General features: G+C 44.1%; 1 protein-coding gene across 1 annotated transcript in view; it reads right to left on the bottom strand.

The window, feature by feature from the left end:
- Retreg1 (reticulophagy regulator 1) overlaps positions 1-18,227 on the bottom strand; it is a 32,458-nt gene extending 14,231 nt beyond the window's left edge. Inside the window, exon 1 of the mRNA XM_042695217.1 lies at positions 17,869-18,227. Within this exon, the coding sequence (XP_042551151.1) occupies positions 17,869-17,903 (35 nt within the window). The 5' untranslated portion in view covers positions 17,904-18,227. The remainder of the gene's footprint in view (positions 1-17,868) is intronic.
- Positions 18,228-18,874: the final 647 nt, after the last annotated feature.

Here is an 18,874-nt window from a genome sequence, read left to right as displayed (position 1 = left end):
CCTGCTAACTAGACTGGAAAAAACTCAAAATCCACAGACACTGGCAGAGTTCTCAAAAAGATTTTTCCTCAACACCAGATATTAACAGTAAACTAGACATGCTCTGGTCTTGGGTCACAAGTCCTCAAAGCAGGCCTCCAATGGGTCAAACTGACTTGAAGTTGCTCAAATCAGGAAAACAGAGAGGCAGGCTTTGTTAGGATCCCAAACAAAAAAAGTCAAACTGGGATCTGAATGATTTTACATATCCATCTTTATGTGTATATTCTAAGTTATCATGTATCTTTTTTCCCCTTCAAAACTAGTGTTAACAAAAGCTATGTCTAAATAATATGAGATTGATATAGTTCTGTGTAAGTTTAATGGCTACACAGACAGAATGTCATTTCAGCATGCAATACCTAGTAATATCCAGTAGGGGGTTCTGTGAGACTAAGAAATGCAACACTCCTTAAAAATAGATGTCATTCAGAGAGGACATGTGGTTGGCCCAGGAGCTCTCCTTCACTCAATGAGCGCTAGGAAAGGTGGCGCTCAAACAAATGAATCTTGGTATAGGAATAGCAGTGTCCTTGGTGTCTGTCATTTCGCCTCTGATCATGTAAATAAATAGACACCAACAGCAGGCTGTCCGACCATCACTGGCGCTAAAGACTTAGTGATGAAACCTTACTTCATTGTTGGTGGGAGTGTAAACTTGTTCAACCACTTTGGAAAGCAGTATGGAGGTTCCTCAAAAGACTTCACATAGAGCTCCCCTATGACCCAGCAATCCCACTTTTGGGCATTTACCCAAATGTTTACAAACAAGACCACACTAAAGCTACCAGCACAACTATGTTTATTGCAGCATTATTTACCATAGCTAAGATATGGAACCAACCCAGATGCCCCTCAGTAGATGAATGGATTAAGAAAATGTGGTATATATACACAATGGAATTCTATGCCTCCATCAGAAAGAATGACATTGCCCCATTTGTTAGGAAATGGAAAGACTTGGAAAAAATTCTATTAAGTGAAGTAAGCCAAGCCCAAAGAAAAATAGGTCCCATGGTTTCCCTTATTTGCAATATCTAGTATATGTATGAGTCAAGCAGAAAAGGTCAGATAATGTGATGTTAGGAAAATGAACCCTTAGATATGTATTTAAATGTTTTTTTTTCTTTCATGCATTTGTTTCTAATGCATTTATAAGATTATTTCATTGTTGCTTTGTATGTCCCTCCCCCACAGTATAACCCCTGCTTTCACTATATTTGATGTCGGTATAATTTGTGGAGGAGATGGGGAAAAACAAGTCATTTAAGGATACAGGTGGACCTGTTGCAACAATAAGTATTAGTTGTCATGTCAAAAACGAACTTTACAACGTTGGGGGGGGGGGAGGATTGGGTGTGGGAGGGGGGAGGCTGAGAAGGGATGTGAAGGGTTAACAAAGGAGGAGGCTACAATGCTTGATAAGAAATGTACTCATTATCTTGCCCATGTAATTGTAACCCCTCTGTACAGTATGTTCACAAAAAATTAAAATTAAAAAAAGACTTAGTGATGACTAAGGCGCAACTCCCAGCCTACATATGTCCCTTAAGTGATCACACACATGCACACACACACACACACACACACACACACACACACACAGCACAGCACATATGGAAGTCCCATATTAAAAACAACTTTGAATTGGATCTAAAGCTATTGGAGAAGAAGTAATTTGAATACTAAGCTAAGGGCTAGATACAGGAGCAGACCTGTTAAAGATAAGATCTCTTCATTGTTGCACCTTGTATAACATTAAAAATGCAGTTTTTAGTCAGGTGCCAATGGCTCCATGCTTGTAATCTTAGCTACTCAGGAGGTTGGGATTTGAGGATCATGATTCAAAGCCATGCCCAGGCAGAAAAGTCCTTGAGACTCAGCTCCAATTACCCAGAAAAAAAACCAGAAGGATATCTCAAGTGGTAGAGTTTCAGCCTTACAAGGGTGGGAAGCCGTGAGCTGAAGTTCTAGGACCCACACTAAAGATAAAAATTGTTGTAACTTGTCACCTAGCAACCATGACCAACAGCTGCCGCTGCCCTCACACCTATAAATACCCTTTGGCCTGGACACCTTCTGTTCTCAGCAAGTGACTAAGAGTCTTATGCTGTCCACGGATGGAAGCATCTCTTGATGCTAAGACCTGTCGAATTTTTCTTAGAAAGGTCAGTCAATATCTGATTCCAACTCTTCACATTTCTTAATGTAGTAGCTCGACTATTTAAGAAAAAAATCTGTGGAGACTTAATCTGTTCCTCTGTGAGTGAATACATGTAGACAGAGAAGCAAAATAAGAACAGGGCTATATTTCTCTTCACAAACCCTCACAGAATTTGAGCTATGACAAAGCAAATAAGATGTGTCAACTGGAGGATTAAATAAGCAAACACCAGATTAAAACATTACATAGCACTCAACTTGAGGTTTTCACTTTCTCAGACCAATTAGCCACCCAGCACCACCCTCCCCTTAAGACCAGGGACGGGCAGGCGCCAGTGGCGCGTCTGCAGTCTGCCCGGGAAGCAGGGCCCCACCTGCCCTGGGCAACCCAACGGCTCTATCTGGGGCTCTTTCTCATGGCAGGTCTGATGCTTGCTTTGTGAGACTGTCTCTTTCCCCCTTTTATCTCAAACTAAACATTGCCACTACCCAGGGGAATGTCACCAGCTCTTCAATTCACCTGTCATTCGAAACACAGACGGTGGCCCACTACATTACAGGTAATATTTGAGCTTTGTTTTGTGTGTTTTATTAGGGCTTGAACTCATGGCCTGGGCACCGTCCCTCAGCTTCTCGCTCAAGGCTGGCACTCTCTCACTTGGGCCACAGCCCTACTTCTTCTGTCTTGGGTTGTTAATTGGAGATGAGAGTTTCATCATCTTTCCTAGGCTACTGTGATGCTCAAATCTCAACCCACTAAGTAGCTTGAATTACAGGCGGGAACTACCAATACCTGGCTAGTGGTATAGTTTGAGTTCCTGAGAACTAGATCCTAGTTAAAGTCGTTTTTTGGCATTTTCACCGTGTTAATTTGTAATAGCTAGATTTTCGAAAGGGCACAAACAGTGTACATTCCATCACTAACACAGAACAAGTACATACTGGAGACGTGGAAGACAAAGCACACCTCATCTGTGCATGCCGCATTTCTACACTATCCTGAAGGGCGATGCTATCAGACACACCAAACATTCCTCAAGACAAACAAAGTTAGTGTGTGGAAGATGCTGGTCTATTTGGAAGCCATAATTTCCAATCAATAATAATTCAGGATTTATGGCAGCTAGATTCAAAAGTAAATGTCCTTTCCCTCTTCCCTACTTTTTCTTTGGCCTGCTTTTTCTTTACATGAAACCAGTGACAATACAAAAAAAGGGGGGGAATTTTTTTTTTTTGGGTCTGGTCGTGGGGCCTGAACTCTGGGCCTGGGCGCTGTCCCTCAGCTCTTCAGCTCAAGGCTAGCGCTCTACCACTTGAGCCACAGTGCCACTTCCGGCTTTTTCTTTTTGCTTATGTGGGGTTGAGGAATCAAACCCAGGGCCTCGAGCATGCAAGGCAAGCGCTCTACCACTGAGCCACCTTCCCAGCCCCAGGGAGGGAGTTTTTAATAGTACAAAAGAATAGAAATTAACTACTCATGAGGCTAAGAGCTAAGGATCGAGGATTATAGTTTGAAGCCATCCCAGGCAGAAAAGTCCATGAGACTCTAACCTCCCATCAATTAGCAAAAAGTGAAATGTGGAGGTGTTACTCAGCCTTGAGCAAAAAAAAAAAAAAAAAAACAAAAACAAAAAAACAACAACAAGGAACAGCACCTAGATCTTGAGTTCAAGCCACAATACGGCACCGGAAGAAAAAAAAAAGAGTAATTAACAATATGGTTTCTAATTCTGCTCTTTGGAGATTACATCCATTGCACTGGGTCCAATTATATACAACCTACAGAGACTGAATTACTGAGTGTTTCCAACGTTCTTTATTAAGAAGACCAATTCAAATTTAGTCTGTTTGGAGAATCCTTTGTCAGTCTTTGAGATAAAAGGCGGGGAGGGTGGGGGGAGCGGGAATATAAGTAGGATAAAACAGGATTGGCCATCACACATGGACATAGCAGGATGCTGAGCTATTTAATCTTTGAAGCATACGTCTGTTATTTCTCTTCATACATACATCAGTGGCTAAGTGACATCACCAGAGGCGCTTGAAGGAACAGAATCACAGGAAAGGGATCAAGGGACCACACCCTGACCAGCCACAGAGCAAACTGAGTCTCCTTGCAATGTCCCAGTGCTGTCTGCGCCTGCCATGGGCCCTACCAAAAGCAGATTTGGGCAATCCACCACCTGGGAATTAATGTATTAATGTAGAATCACACAGTGCACTACTCAATAGCAGCATGCAGGAAGTTGAGCTGGGATTATCTGGGGTCACGTTCAAAGGGGAGGATGGTGGGAGCTTATGTTCCCCAAGTGCTGTCAGGAATCTGGAGATCATTTCTAATGAGGTGAGGGGGTGTGGTAAACTGCTGAACCACACTGCAGGGGTCACACAGCACAGGGGGTGAAGCATGGCCTCCCACCTCCCCCTGCACCCTTTCCCTCCCGCCCCCACCCCTCTCCTGCAGGGGCACTGTTTACTAGACTTACTTTCTGATGCCACTTTGTTTGCTACACCAGCAAAACAACATGCATAAACACATAGAGATAATAAGTAATTATTGCACTTTCTGCTTATACTCTATACTTTGGTTACTTAAACTAGATAAAACCATCATCAGGAATATAAACAAGGGCTGGGAAGGTGGCTCAGTGGTAGAGTGCTTGCCTTGCATGCATGAGGCCTGGGTTCGATTCCTCATCACCACATAAGCAAAAAGAAAAAAGCTGGAAGTGGTGCTGTGGCTCAAGTGGTAGAGCGGTAGCCTTGAGCTAAAGAGCTGAGGGACAGCGCCCAGGCCCAGAGTTCAGGCCCCACGACCGGACCCCCCCCCCCCAAAAAAAAAGAATATAAACAAGTGCTGGCAGGGATATGGGGGGAAATGAACCCTATTATACTGTTGGTGGGAACGTAACTAGTGCAACCACTATGGAAAGGCGGTCTAGAGATTCCTCAAAAACTCTACACATAGAACTACCCTCTGATCCAGAAATAACCCTCTTCAGCATTTGTACAAAAGACTACAAGTCAGGATACGGTAAAGGCACCTGAACACTCATATTCACTGCTGTGCTTTTCACCGTAGCCAAGTTATGGAACCAGCCCAGATGTAATTCAATGGATAAATAGATCAAGCAAAATATATACACACATACATATACATACATCATATACACATACACAATGGAATTTTACTAACCCATCAGAAAGAAGGCTAATAATATATCATTCAGATGGACTTGGAAAATATTAAGTGAAACAGTTCAGGCTCAAAAACAAAAGGCACATATTCTCTTTTATATGTAGAAGTTAGATTCAAATTAAAAACATATACAGGGCCATATGACTGTATACACAAAAAATAGACTAAAGTATGGTATACACAGAAGAGGATTCCAATGGTGTAGCTCCTTTGAACAACTAATTTACAGTTCAACAAAATGAATACAAGAAAGCTGAAAAACATTTTGTCAGACATGTTTTAAAGGCAAGGGGAGGAGGGCAGATAAGTGGAGAGTAGAAAGGTGAGCACAATTTGTCGTAATATTCAATGTACACATGTGAAAATGGAACCGAGTAACTTGAGGGACTGGGTGGTGTTAGGAGAGATGGGAGAGAAGGAAGGAAGGGTGATAATGGTCAAGATGCATATACTCACAAACTGACATGTGGAATTGGACCCCTTAGTACAATTACTTAGAGATCATTTAAAAAATAAAGATCCTCTAGTAAAATCAAGTATAACTGATCTACCTCAATCATTTACTTTTCCTGAGTGAGAAACATCTAGAACCACATGAATAGAACTACTAGAGAATAGCCCTTAAGTGGGCCTTGACATCCAAGGCAAGACTTGCTTGCATCTGGCCAGCAGAATGATCATGTGGTACCACACATATTGTACCTGGCATTCCACAGTGCTAGGTGAGAGTCACCAAGGTTGTGAGTCTTCAGACTGTGGACACAGCCAAAAGGAAGCCAGTGGGCCAGTTGGTCAAAAAGAAACACTATTCAGGGGTAATCACAACAACAACTGGTATGAAGAGATATGAAGATAAACATAACTGATTCATAAGCACACAACTCCAATGGTGCAAGTAGATATGTAATAGATGAGGAGTGAGCAAACATTTTCTGTAAAAGGCCAGCTTTACTGGCCATATAGGTCTCTGTTTTCAATGCGAAGGCAGCCACTGACAATATAAAAATGAAAGAGCTTGCTTGTGGCCCAATAAAACTTGACTTACAAATCAGGTTGCAGGCATTATTTACCATAGCTAAGATATGAAACCAACCCAGATGCCCCTCAGTAGATGAATGGATCAAGAAAATATGGTGTGTGTGTATGTATACACACACACATACACGCACACACACACAGGAATTCTATGCCTACATCAGAAAGAATGACATTGCCTCATTTGTTAGGAAATGGAAAGACTTGGAAAAAATTATATTAAGTGAAGGAAGCCAGGCCCAAAGAAACATAGGTCCCATGGTTTCCCTTATTTGAAATAACTAGTATATGTCTGAGACAAGTAGAAAAGGACAGATAAGTTGATGTTAGGTGAAATGAACCCCAAGATAAGGATTCAAATTTTTTTTTCTTTCTTGCAATTGTTTCTAACATATTTATAAGATGATTTCTTTGTTGCTTTGTATGTCCCTCTCCCACGGTATAACCCCTGTTTTCACTATATTTGATGTTGGTATAATTTGTGGAGGGGAAGGGAAAAAACAAATTGTTTAAATAAGGATACAGGTGGACCCATTGCAACAATGAGATGTACAAGAAGTTATATCAAAAAACAAACTTTACAACTTTGGCTGGGGGGGGAGTGGGCAGGAGGACCTCTATTTCCCAGATGACCAGTACACACAGTCAAGAGGAGGCAGCCCCAAATTCTTTGCAGCTACAACCTACCAGCTACCCAGGTCTGGTCTTTTCCAGGAGAAACCATGTTCTTCAGAAGTCAGGTGCAAAATTGTCCTTCCTTCAAACTAGGCGCTGGTGGCTCACGCCTGTAATCCTAGCTACTTCGGAAGCCAGTTTGAAGCCAGCCTGAGCAGGAAAGTCCATGAGACTCTTATCTCCAGTCAACCACGAGAAAACCAGAAGTGGCCTCATGGCTCAAAGTGGTAGAGCTCTAGCCTTGAGTCAAAGAGCTCTATGTCAGCGCCCAGGCCCTGAGTTCAAAATCTACACTGGCAAAAAAAAAAAAAAGTCATCCTTCAATTAACAATAAGTGAAATGTATGCATGTAGGTTCTCATCCTAGTATTGGCAAAGCCGCTCTGCCGACCTGACTTGTAAAAAGCAGTCTTCCCTCTGATCTTAAAATAGACTTTGTGTTAGAAGTGTCTTGGCTTTAGCAAGGAGGCACATAGCAAGGGGCTCCTGGGAAATAATCTCAAGGTCCTAATGATGAGAACAGGAGTCACTAATGAGAGGGTAGAAAGGCCAAGTGTCCATCCAGACCACTGGGCACCAACATCGTGCGCCAAGGGAAGGAAGATGATCACCTCAACCCTCGTCCTCACTCCTGCATCCTCCCCTCCCATGGGAGAGCATGTAACATGTCCTAGCACTCTTTCCAGAAACTTCCTCACAAGGCCTCATGATTCGTATCATAGCTTCAGGCACTATTTCCAGTTTATAGGCGTTGTCATGGGGCCACTAAGCCAGGGGACACCAAACCCTCCACACTTGCCTCATGGGACACACCAGCGTCCGGCTTTCTCCTCCACCGAGCCGAACAAGGGATTATCAGTCACTTCCTCCATCGCTCCTGCCAGTGTTTGTTGTCTCTTGGCTTTACTAGGCAAAGTTCTTCTTGTGTCAGCAAGCAAGTCAATTAATTCTAGGTTTACAATTCCTCTGTGAATACATACATTTTGCAACAAAATGTGTATCTCAAAATCTTTCATAGTGCAAACAAATATTCTCCTCAAAGCAAGTCTTGACACAATCCCAGCATAGAGAAACAGACTGAAGAATCTGTGTTTTGTTTTGTTTTTTTTTGTCAGTAGACCTGCTGGGACCAGGCAAGGTTGGCACTCCACGTGGCTGGGAAAGGCCTGGGAATGAGAGAGAGCTGGGAAAGAGAGGAAAGAGAGAGGAAAGAGCTAGAAAAGAGCAGAGAGAGCAGAGAGAGCTAGAAAAGAGCAGCAAGAGCGCAGAGAGAGAGAGAGAGCAGAAAAGAACAGAGAGCAGAATCTGTGTTTTATTTACTGCAATGGTAGAGCTTGGACCACCCAAGCTGCTTCAGAAATGCTGGATTTGTGTGTGTGTGTGTGTGTGTGTGTGTGTGTGTGTGTGTGTGTGTGTGTGTGTGTGTGTGTGTGTGTGTGTGTGTGTGTGTGTGTGTGTGTGTGTGTGTGTGTGTGTGTGCGTGCGTGCGCGCGCGCGCGCGCGCGCATATGCACCAGTTCTGGAGCTTCAATACAGGGCCTGTTCTTTAGCTTTTTTGCTCAAGGTCAGTGCTCTACCACTTGAGCTACTGTCCTATCTAGCTTACTGGTGGTTAATAGAAGCTAAGAGTCTCACAGACTTTCCTGGCCTGGCTGCCTTTGAACTACAATCCTAAGATGTTAGTCTCCTGAGTAGCTAGGATGACAAGTGGGAGCCACCAGTGCCTGGCTCAGATTTGATTCTTACATAGAATAATCAAACCAAGAGAAACGAGTCCTTTCCAAGAAACCTACATCCATCTGTAATCTTCTCATCTTCAAGGATGAAGTTTATCATTTTTCCAAGTATAATTTTAAGATGTCCCAGTGATTGGCGGGTTTGTTATCCTTTAAAAAAAAAACCCACGAAACAAAACACTTGTTTATAAAGCTTCTAAGTTCAACCAAAACGCCGGCGCCAAGTGTCTGTTCCTGGGTCTAATAGTTGTGCACAGCTGCTGCTGCTCTGTCAACGGGGCGGGCAAAGGAGGCCAAGGCGGCCCATCACGCAGTAATTACCGCGTGACATTTGACATTCGTGAGCCTCCTCGGTGGGGCACGGCCCCACCTCTGGGAGGGCCAGCCTCCACCCACCAAGTACTTGCAAGTTGGGGACAAGGATGCAGCAACTCTCTGTACCTCACTGTTGCCAGGCAGAGAGAACATTCTGGGCTTGGATGGTTTCTATATCAGGCGCTCACCACTGGAGTCCTCCCTCCCCCTCCCAAGGCAAAGACTGCAGTCTGGTGATAACCACCACTACCCCCCCCCCCCCCACAACCCTGAAACACCACTACAGGCCACAGCGCCAAAGCTTTAATAGCCCTGGCTGGTATTTCCCCACTCTGTGGCAATTACTACCAGGACAGGCCAACGCTTAAAAAATGAAGCTAAAGTGAGAAAGGGTGTGCCTGCGCTTGGAGACTGGAAGCCTCCTTCAAAGCTTCTTTTCATCTCTATGGAAAGGGCTAATTGGTCCATGCGGAACAAACACCACCTCTGTCCTCTTCGCCCTCAGCTTCCCTGTGTCCCCGGGGGCAGCTGGGACATCCCCTGCCCCCCTGGTTTCCCAACTTGGCCATCAGGACATGGTGTGACCTAGATGCCTTGTAAGACAAGGCATTGCCACATTTGGGGCTGGCCTTTGCCTTTGTCATGCTGGAATTCAGAGACTGGAGGTGCCATGATCTGAGACGGAAGCTCACTGGTGGGAGGGCCTGAGGAGAGGCGGAGAGCGCTCAGAGAGAAGAGTGGGTACAGATTCTACCGCAAGCAGGGCCTACGGGCCTGATCTGTCCCGCCTGCTCCCATCGCCCGCACAGGAGCCGTGGGTGAGGCCAAAGAACCGGACCCCCATATTCCCTCCTGAGGTCACTGTCATTTCCCCATTCAGGGTTTCCTGGAGGTTTCACAAGACTGGCTGAAAAAAATATAAGTCCAATTTTCTAATTGCCTCTGCCTGAAGGTCCTTCCTCTGTGTTTTGTCTGGCTCTCGTTATATATTAAGAACGAAACATGAGCCAGAAACAAACTAAAATAAAACCCTTAGATTTTAGCTGGAAGAGAAGCGTGATGGGTAAAGGAAACAATGATTTTTCAAAGCACCCTCTAAGCATCGCATGCTATGTCCTATTTGCCAACAGCACACAAGGAAAGGGCTGCGTTCTCTCCCATCCCCACCCCTTCCCTGACCTCTAGAACCAAGTCCTTTTTGGTTGCTTCAGCTAAAAGCTAGGTGAATGGGGACTCTTCTCTTTCCCCACCTTTCTCTCTGCACTTGTTGCACCCAGCCAATGTGTATGACATACAAAGTCGGGCTCCATCATCAGTATGTGACCCAGAACCAGGGCCCGAACTGTCATTAGGTTAGCTGGATGCCACAGGACACGAGGAATAAACTATGGGAGGACAGTATGGAAGGGTTATAAAAGAAAGGGGTAAAGGACCCTAAGGGAATGAATATAACAAAGCTATGCAGAAGCAGAGCATTCATTACAGACAGGGCTGAACCTATGCTAGAGGGAAGCGGAAGTTCTGCTTAAAGGGGTGTTGGTACCCTCAGAGGTGTTTCCTGGAACTAAGGCCCTGGTAGATACTGAGGGATAATAATGCCTTCACTCACTCAATACACTGCAGATTTCCCAACAGCTTAATAAGACACAGAAGTGTCACCATTAAGATTCAAAGTGCCTATAAAGTAAAACCAAAGCAGTGGCACCAGAGACATGGGTGTGGTCTAAGCCTGCAAGTCCTCTCGTGGGTTCTTGACACACTGAGAAGCCTCTGGAAGGACATGGCTCACGTAGCTCCACAGCCACCAATTCAACCAACCTGGGGGAAAAGAAGTGAGGTCTGTGTGGTACATGACAGACTTCTTGACCTTATTTCCCTAAACAGTGCAGAAGGCCAACTCTTTACATAGTACTTACATAGCAGGAGATAGAGCCAGTACCCCCGAGGTGATTGAAAGCATAGGAGGGGACTGTGTGGGCTCTGTGCAAACACTCTGCCCCGAGCCCTTATGGAAGCTATGCTTCCATTCACTAACACAATCTGTGGCATAACACAGGACTTGAAGCCATCCCTGGGAAAGTCAAAACAAGGAGGACCAAACAAGCACCCCTCTTAGCCCTAAACACAGTTGAGAGCAGAGGGACTCAGACACTGAGAGCTCTCCTACAATACAGATATGCACAAGAATTATACCAGGAATAGCTTCATTCAAAAGTGACTTAGGAAAATATGTCATTTACATATTGTGTTCTGCTTCTGAGAACATAACAATGAGCCTTTCACTAAATAGTGTTATCATTTTTAATCTATAAAACAAACCTGTAGGACAGGTATTATTAGCCTCCTTTATTACTGATAACAAAATGAAATTCAGAGAAGTACCTTGCCCCAGGCTACCCAGTGACAGCCAGGATCAAAAACAGCTTGGCATTATTCCAAAGCCCGGGAGAGAGGCTGTCTGGAGAATGGGTCAGTGCTTAACACATTGTATTTACAAGCTGATCTGATGAATGATAACTCCTTTGTCCAACTACGGAAAAATAATTTTTAAACATTGTACATACTAAGACTACATGTGAGTGAGCTTATTCATCAAGTGCGGTCACTGGGGTGCAGAGGGGATAGAGCGGCCGCCGTCTGTGGCCTGCGACTGTTCACAGAGCAGGAAAGGGAGCTAGATGCTAAGTTTCACCACAGATACCTTTTCCACTGATCACTGACATACAAGAATGCAAATTCTCTGACACTCTTTCCAGGGAAAGATGGGCCACCAATAGAACATGGTGGGAGGGGCTTTGGGAGACTCTGGACCCAGGTCTCAAGCACTAGCAGTCTATCCTTCCCTTCCTTGATCCTGTGTTCCTTTCATTAAAAAAAAAAAAAAAAAAAAACTGCTGTGTTCTACCCCCATTTCATTTATAAATGGCATGATCCTTTTCATTTCAACAAGAAATGGACAGCACAAGGAGGCAGGCATTTAGACACCACTGAGAAACACTTATGAGAGAAAAAAGTCATGTATACATATGCTTACTGAAACTGTCAAACAATTAGATCTAAGAGAAACTAAAAGATAATTTTGATTTTGTTTTAGGTATTAAGATTACAGCTGGGTAGCTGTGGCTCATACTTGTAGTCTTAACTACGGAGGAAGCTGAGATCAGGAGGATTGTGGTTTCACGCCAACCTAGCAAAAAAAAAAATTCTCAAGACCTCCTGTCAATAGAAAAGGCTAGATATGGTGGTATCCACCTGTCATCGAAGCTATATCAAAAGCATAAATATGAGTATCACAGTCAAGCCTGACCAGAACAAAACTTAAGATGGCATCTGGAAAGTATCCAGGGAAATGAGGGCTGGAGAGGTAGCTCAGGTGGTAAAGCACCTGCCTTGAAAATGCGAAGCTGGGCTGGGAAGGTGACCCAGTGGTAGAGTGCTTGCCTTGCATGCATGAGGCCCTGGGTTTGATTCCTCAGCATCACATAAGCAGAAAAAAGCCGAAGTGGCACTGTGCCTCAAGTGGTAGCCTTGAGCTGAAGAGCTGAGGGACGGCGCCCAGGCCCAGAGTTCAGCCCTCACGACCAACAACAACAACAAAAAAAAAGTCGAGGGGCGGGGGGAGCTCAGTAGAACCAGAAATAAAAGGATTGTAATTTTTTTAATTCTTTTTTACTGATACTACTTTTATCTACTCAAATGAGCATCTACAATATCCTTTATTGTTAATTTTTAGAGGGCTGTTGCTTTTTAAATGTGTAAGTTAGCCATGCACCTGTGGCTGATTCCTCTAATTCTAGCTGTTCAGGAGGCAGAAATCTGAAGATCTTGGTTCAAAAGGCCAGCTTCAGCAGACAGTCTGTAAGACTCTTATCTTCAATTAACTATCCAAAGAAGCCAAAAGTGGAGGCTAACGGACAACGCCCAGGCCATGAGTTCAAGCCCCAGTTTTTGTTTTTTGTTTTTAATGAATGAGTAAGTGGTGGGACGGGCTCTGGACGCCTCTGGCCTCCAGGTCAGCACAGTGTGCAGACCCCTGCTTCGCTGTCACCTGGGGCAGATCTGTCTGTGACTCACTGCAGAGCTGCTGCAGGCCTGTTTTGGTGTTGCAAACCAAAAAGGCCTTCATGCCCCTCCCAGAGATGGCAGTGGCAGAGAAATCAGCTTCAGGGCAGGGGCGGGGCGGGGAGGGGGAAAGCCAGAGACTTGCAGGGAAGCAGCAGTTGGGGGAGGAGGGTCCCAAGGAGAGCTAAGTGGCGATTACGATATCTCTCCTGCAGAACAAACTCTCCTGTGACTAGGACAGATGACATTGTTCTACGTGTTCTTTATCAGGTTCAAATATTAGCCCAGCTGGGTCAAAGCAGGATTTCAAAAGTGATAAATATTTTCCAGGCCCTTTTGACATGTTTTATAACTGTGTGGGAGGGGGTAAGAAAATAAATCATTACTTCTTTCAACAAACCATTGCTGGGCATCAGTGAGGGCTTAGGGATAGATCAGCTAAGAAGATGTAGCGCTGTGAAGTTAAATGCTGCCTCTTAATGCCTTCCCCCATCACGTGTACACCAGGGCTGCCTTTGAGGCTCACCAGGAGCCAGCACTTCCGGCCTCCTGTGCCATCTGCAGCAACTTCCGGTGGGTGGCTTGGACTCAGGGTGCGGATTTATCCCATGTGGCTGGGGGGGGGGGGGGGGCTTCTAGCCCCTGGCTAGCCATACTGCTCCTGCAGGGCCATGTGAGGGAGGGGCTCTTCCCCACTTCCACCTACCCCCAGCCAAGTCACAACTCCCTTATTTCATGGCTTCTGTGGGCTTTGCTTACTTTACCTCTCAATAGCTATTTCCAGACCACAGACAGTAGAAAGAACTTCGTGAAACACATAAAAGCTAATACACAGACAGAAGATTTGTGCAAAACTAGATTTCTGTGTAAAAAGGCCTTTCTTTCTTAGATTTTAAAGCAATGGCATTATTAATGAACAGCAACAATGTAAAACTACACCTATCATCCAGCCAAGATGAATTATTTCAACGTCTGGATTAAAGACTATGTTTAAATCGATTTCTTCCAAGCTTTCTAAGCAAATTCAATGCATTTGATAAGAACATTTCCAAATACTAAATAGTAGCCCACTGCATTTAAGAGCTTTGGTTTTTTTTTAAGAAATATTTCCTTTCTTATTGCAGAAACAAATATAAGGTATTGATTTCAATCTGAAAATTTAATATCTAGAATGTTCCGGATCTAAAAGTGTTTGAGGCAGAACCTGATGTGACACGTGGAAACTCACAAGTGATGAGTCACAGTCAAAATGCAGATGCAGAAAGCTATGAAAGTTATTCAGGTTCTGTGGCTACAGTCTAAATGAAACATAACTGAATTTCATGTTTGGACTTGAGGTCCAGCCCCAAGATCTATCGTTCTATGTGTGCAAATAGGCCAAAAGTCTCGAAAGAAATACGACATGCAAAAACCTCTTCTGGAAAGGAAGAGGACCCAAATACGAGCATTTGGATAAAGGATTCTGAATTGTTTAGGACCAGCTTGCCTCTCCAGAGCAGCAATAACAAAAAGGTCTGAGAGCAGCAGACACTAGTGTTACAAAGCTCCAATTTTAGAGGCCTGGTGGCCTTTCCCAGCAAATTTGTAAGTCATTACTCCCTGACAAGTAATCCCACAGCGGATCACAGGGCCGCCCTGGCAGCTACCCCCTGCTTTTGTACCACCGCCACCCCAGCCCTCACACACTGAACCCTCACCAGGAACTCTCCCACATTGTCATTTTAAATTATAGCCCTGATGATCAGACTACTCCTGATTTGCTTAGTGCTTTTCCCTATAGTGTCTCTCCCCATGACTAAATGGACATAATTATCCACCGTCCAAGTGCTTTCAGGGCCAGTATATGCCCATCTCTCTTTGTGACCATTAGATAGGTCTGGTCCCACCCACCCAGCCATCTATCTGGCTCCCAGGGCTCCTCAGCAGGCTGGCAGGGCTGATGCTCCAAGATGAGGTAGGAAAAGAGTCAGGGCTAGCCCGTGGATGAGGTCTAATAATCTCCCAGAGTTCTTCATCTCCTCTGCCTTCTAGCTGGGGTGTGGTTATTGGACACCCCACCCCCCACCCCAGCACACACCGCTTCCTGCTTGGGTCTCTGTTGTCCTGAGCCTGTTTCAGAATGGCTTCCTTGCCCTCTCCTCCCAAATCTTGACCTTGGAAATGGCATGGAATATTCAGATGTCCTTACTAAGCAGGTTCATGACTGGGCAAAGGCCAGCACCCGTGGGGAGGGCCTCTACTGGCCTGCCCCTGATCACAGGCAGTCTATCCCCTTTGGTGAATTCTACACGAGCTTTGGAGCTGGCCCCGAGTGAGCAGCAGGAGACAATGGGGCCGTAGGCACACACTCCTGTATGTGATAAGGTCCCTGTCCTGGTGGTTCCACTGATTTTTTTTAAAGACCAACTCAGATTTAGCTGTCCAGAAATTATAGAGCAATCCAGGATGCCAGATTCCACACAGGGACTCAAGTAACATAATAAGCCTTGGTGTGGGATTCAATCAAGACCTGCTGCCACAGAGTTCTCAGAACAAGTTTTGTCAGCAGATTCAGGACTTATTATAGTGATTGCTCTTTTACACATGACACCAAAGGCCTTGTTCAAAGGCATTTATAGTCTCCAGAGTAGCAAAAGCAAGCTTCGCTCTCATTTGTAAATATTTTATTTCTAGTCTAGCTCTAAACAACCTTCCCCACTCCCTGACATGATCTAGGATGCCCTTTTTCTGCACAGATAGAAGAAAAAAATACAGGAGGCAAAGGATAAAACCCCTAACTATTAGCTGAAAGTTATCTCATCAAAATTAAAAATGAGAGCTAGGTATGAGGCTCAAGTGACAGAGCACTTAAGTGTGAGGCTCTGAGTTCAAACCCCAGTACAACCAAATATACAAACTATCAATAAACCGAAAAACAAGCAAAGTAATTTAAATGGGAGGCAGAAATATGTTACCTCAAAAAAAAAGCAAGGATTTTCTCACCTTCCAGCAAACATACAGTCCTTGGTTATTATTATTACTATGTGTATAATTCACACTTATGTATGTGTATAGATACATGCATACATACACACATCTATTCTCCTTTTTATCTGGTTATCCCTTTTATTTATTTTTTTATTTTTTGGGTCCAGTCATGGGGCCTGAACTCTGGGGCTGGGCGCTGTCCCTCAGCTCTTCAGCTCAAGACTAGCGCTCTACCACTTGAGCCACAGCGCCACTTCCGGCTTTTTTCTTTTTGCTTATCTGGTGCTGAGGAATTGAACCCAGGGCCTCATGCACGTAAGGCAAGCACTCTACCACTGAGCCACCTTCCCAGCCCCTCTGGTTATCCTTTTTAATTAGTAATATATCCTTAACAAACTATGCCTGGTTAAGTTTGCATCACAGATTGAGAGTTCAAAATATCTGTTATCAACAATCCATTACTATTTAATTTTACTTTGATAGTGCTGTATTTTATTAAATCAACCCTGATTACATTTCTGCCAACCTCACTTCCTCTTATCCTACAGGGATCAGGCCTTAGTCACAAAAGTTTGGAAAGAGACATCAGATGTTCAGAGAATACACACAAGACCCATGTATCAACCTATCTTGTCAAAACCCAAACTGACATTTAAATTTCTCTGAAAATGTTTTCCTAACTAGTTCATTAATCCTTATACCTCTCCAGGCACTTTTATAAAGGTCATCTTCAAGTACCTGGTTTGATGTCTTATTTTATGTATAAAGTCGTTTCCTAGTTCAGTTAAATGTCAACTTAAAGTCTCTTCGTTTACTGGAAAGGAATTTGGGAGGGAATGAAAAGCAGAACAGTGCAGAGAAAGGTGGTCTGCCCAGGGGTCGCCTCATCCACAGCTTTGGAGCTCTTGTTCTGAAAAGTTAGTTACATTTTCTTTGGTAATGAAATTGTCAGTGTTTGTCTTTCTTTAGTAGTTTTTGCTCTACATTTTCATAACCAAATCTCAGTGACCCCAATTCTAGTGATTCGATACAAGTCTTAACAGCAAAGGAGCGGGCGAAGGGACTTTCAATATGGACACAGTTGTGCTCAGATTAGCAAGAATTAATTGCCGGTGCCTGGTGTCTTTGCAACTCCCCTCCCCCTTCTTAGAATTAGATAAAAATAAAAAACACTGAGACAATTAAGCTGCTGCAAGGGGGTGAGGAGGAAGGTGCAACCGATCACACTCTCAAAGACAAGAACCATGTTTTTTTTAAAAAAGTTATAGAATATCAAAATAGGTATGTTGGCCCAATATTTAAGCTTTGGAACTGCTTGCTTAGCAGGTCTTTAAAATGCAAATAGTTAAAGAACTTCGCGAACTTAGAGTTCAACAAGATTTTATCATCTCAAGTTAAAAGAAAAACATCAAAAATTCAAGTAGACTTCACATTCTGTATAGAAAATAACAAAGGACTTTAGGTCATCATTGTTTACATATGTTTCTAAGAGTTTTTCAGTTATTTGTTTCTCTCTGGTTAGTTCAATTTTCTGGAATTAAGGAATGGCATTTTTTCTTTAAAAAAACTTTTTACTTAACCTATACTTCAAATTAATCACAATATTTTTAAGAAGACAATTAGCAAATAAAACTGACTCTAAACAAAGTATACATCATAATTTATGTATCATAATTACCTTCTGCCTGGTCCGAAGTCCTCCCCTTCAGGCATTTCTGCCCTTTAAAGATCTGGCCACACAGCTACGGTCAAACAATAGCGTCTTTTCCACAATAACACAGAATATTATGAGGAAAAACCCGAGGAGTGAAAGTCTGTCCTTTTGGGAGAAAGGTGCTCCTCCCTTACTCAGAAAGTTGGTGTTTACAAACTTCCAAAGTGCCTGCCACCTGCCGTGAATGAAGCTCAGGGCTGGGTTATTATGACAGCCCCCTTCTAAAAATAAAGAGGTCACCTCTCACTCCCAGCACCGTGACAGCAGCTGGAGCCAGTGTTTTCCCGCAGTCGTGTGAGCCGTGTCACCACCCTCGTGGAATGACTTCACCGTGCAGGCCTGCCCTCTCTTTCCTTTTTTTTTCCTGGCATGATCAGGCACCCTCCGAAAGGTGGAGTGGAGTGACTGTGAGCAGGCTGAAACTTCACCCCAGGCAGTCAGATCTCCAGTCACAGGAGGCGGGCTGGAGAGCAGAGAGCAAGACAAGACAGACTGTCCCTTCAAGGGCTGGGAGGCTTGTTTGCAGAAGGCCTGGCCATTCAGCAAAAGCGCCCTCACTCACAGAGGAAAAACACAACAGTCTGCGAGGCAATCGGATTCTGAGAGATCTCTGAGTCATTTAGATCTCCGAGTTATTTAGATTTCTGAGTCATTTAGATTTCTCGACTCAGTGGAAGCATGTACATGTATCTGAGTGGGTGCCCTTGTGGGCAAAGGGCTTTCTCCCCGAGTGTTATTGGTTCATGGCTGGGCTTTGGGGCTGAGTGTTTTAACACCTTAGCTCTTTGCTGTATAGTTTTCCATAGCTGATTCTCCCCTGCACTGACGTGTGTGTGTGTGTGTGTGTGTGTGTGTGTGTGTATGTGTGTGTGTACACTAAGGATTGAACTTGGTATCCAGCTTTTTGCTGGTTAATTGAAGATACGTGACACAAACATTCCTGCTGGGCTGGCTTCAAACCCCAATCCTC

The sequence above is a fragment of the Dipodomys spectabilis genome, unplaced genomic scaffold (assembly GCF_019054845.1).
Source record: "Dipodomys spectabilis isolate Male_0828 unplaced genomic scaffold, ASM1905484v1 ptg000179l, whole genome shotgun sequence".
Taxonomy (NCBI): domain Eukaryota; kingdom Metazoa; phylum Chordata; class Mammalia; order Rodentia; family Heteromyidae; genus Dipodomys; species Dipodomys spectabilis.
Note: the sequence above shows the minus strand (reverse complement) of the source record. Positions and strands in the feature narration are given on the sequence as shown.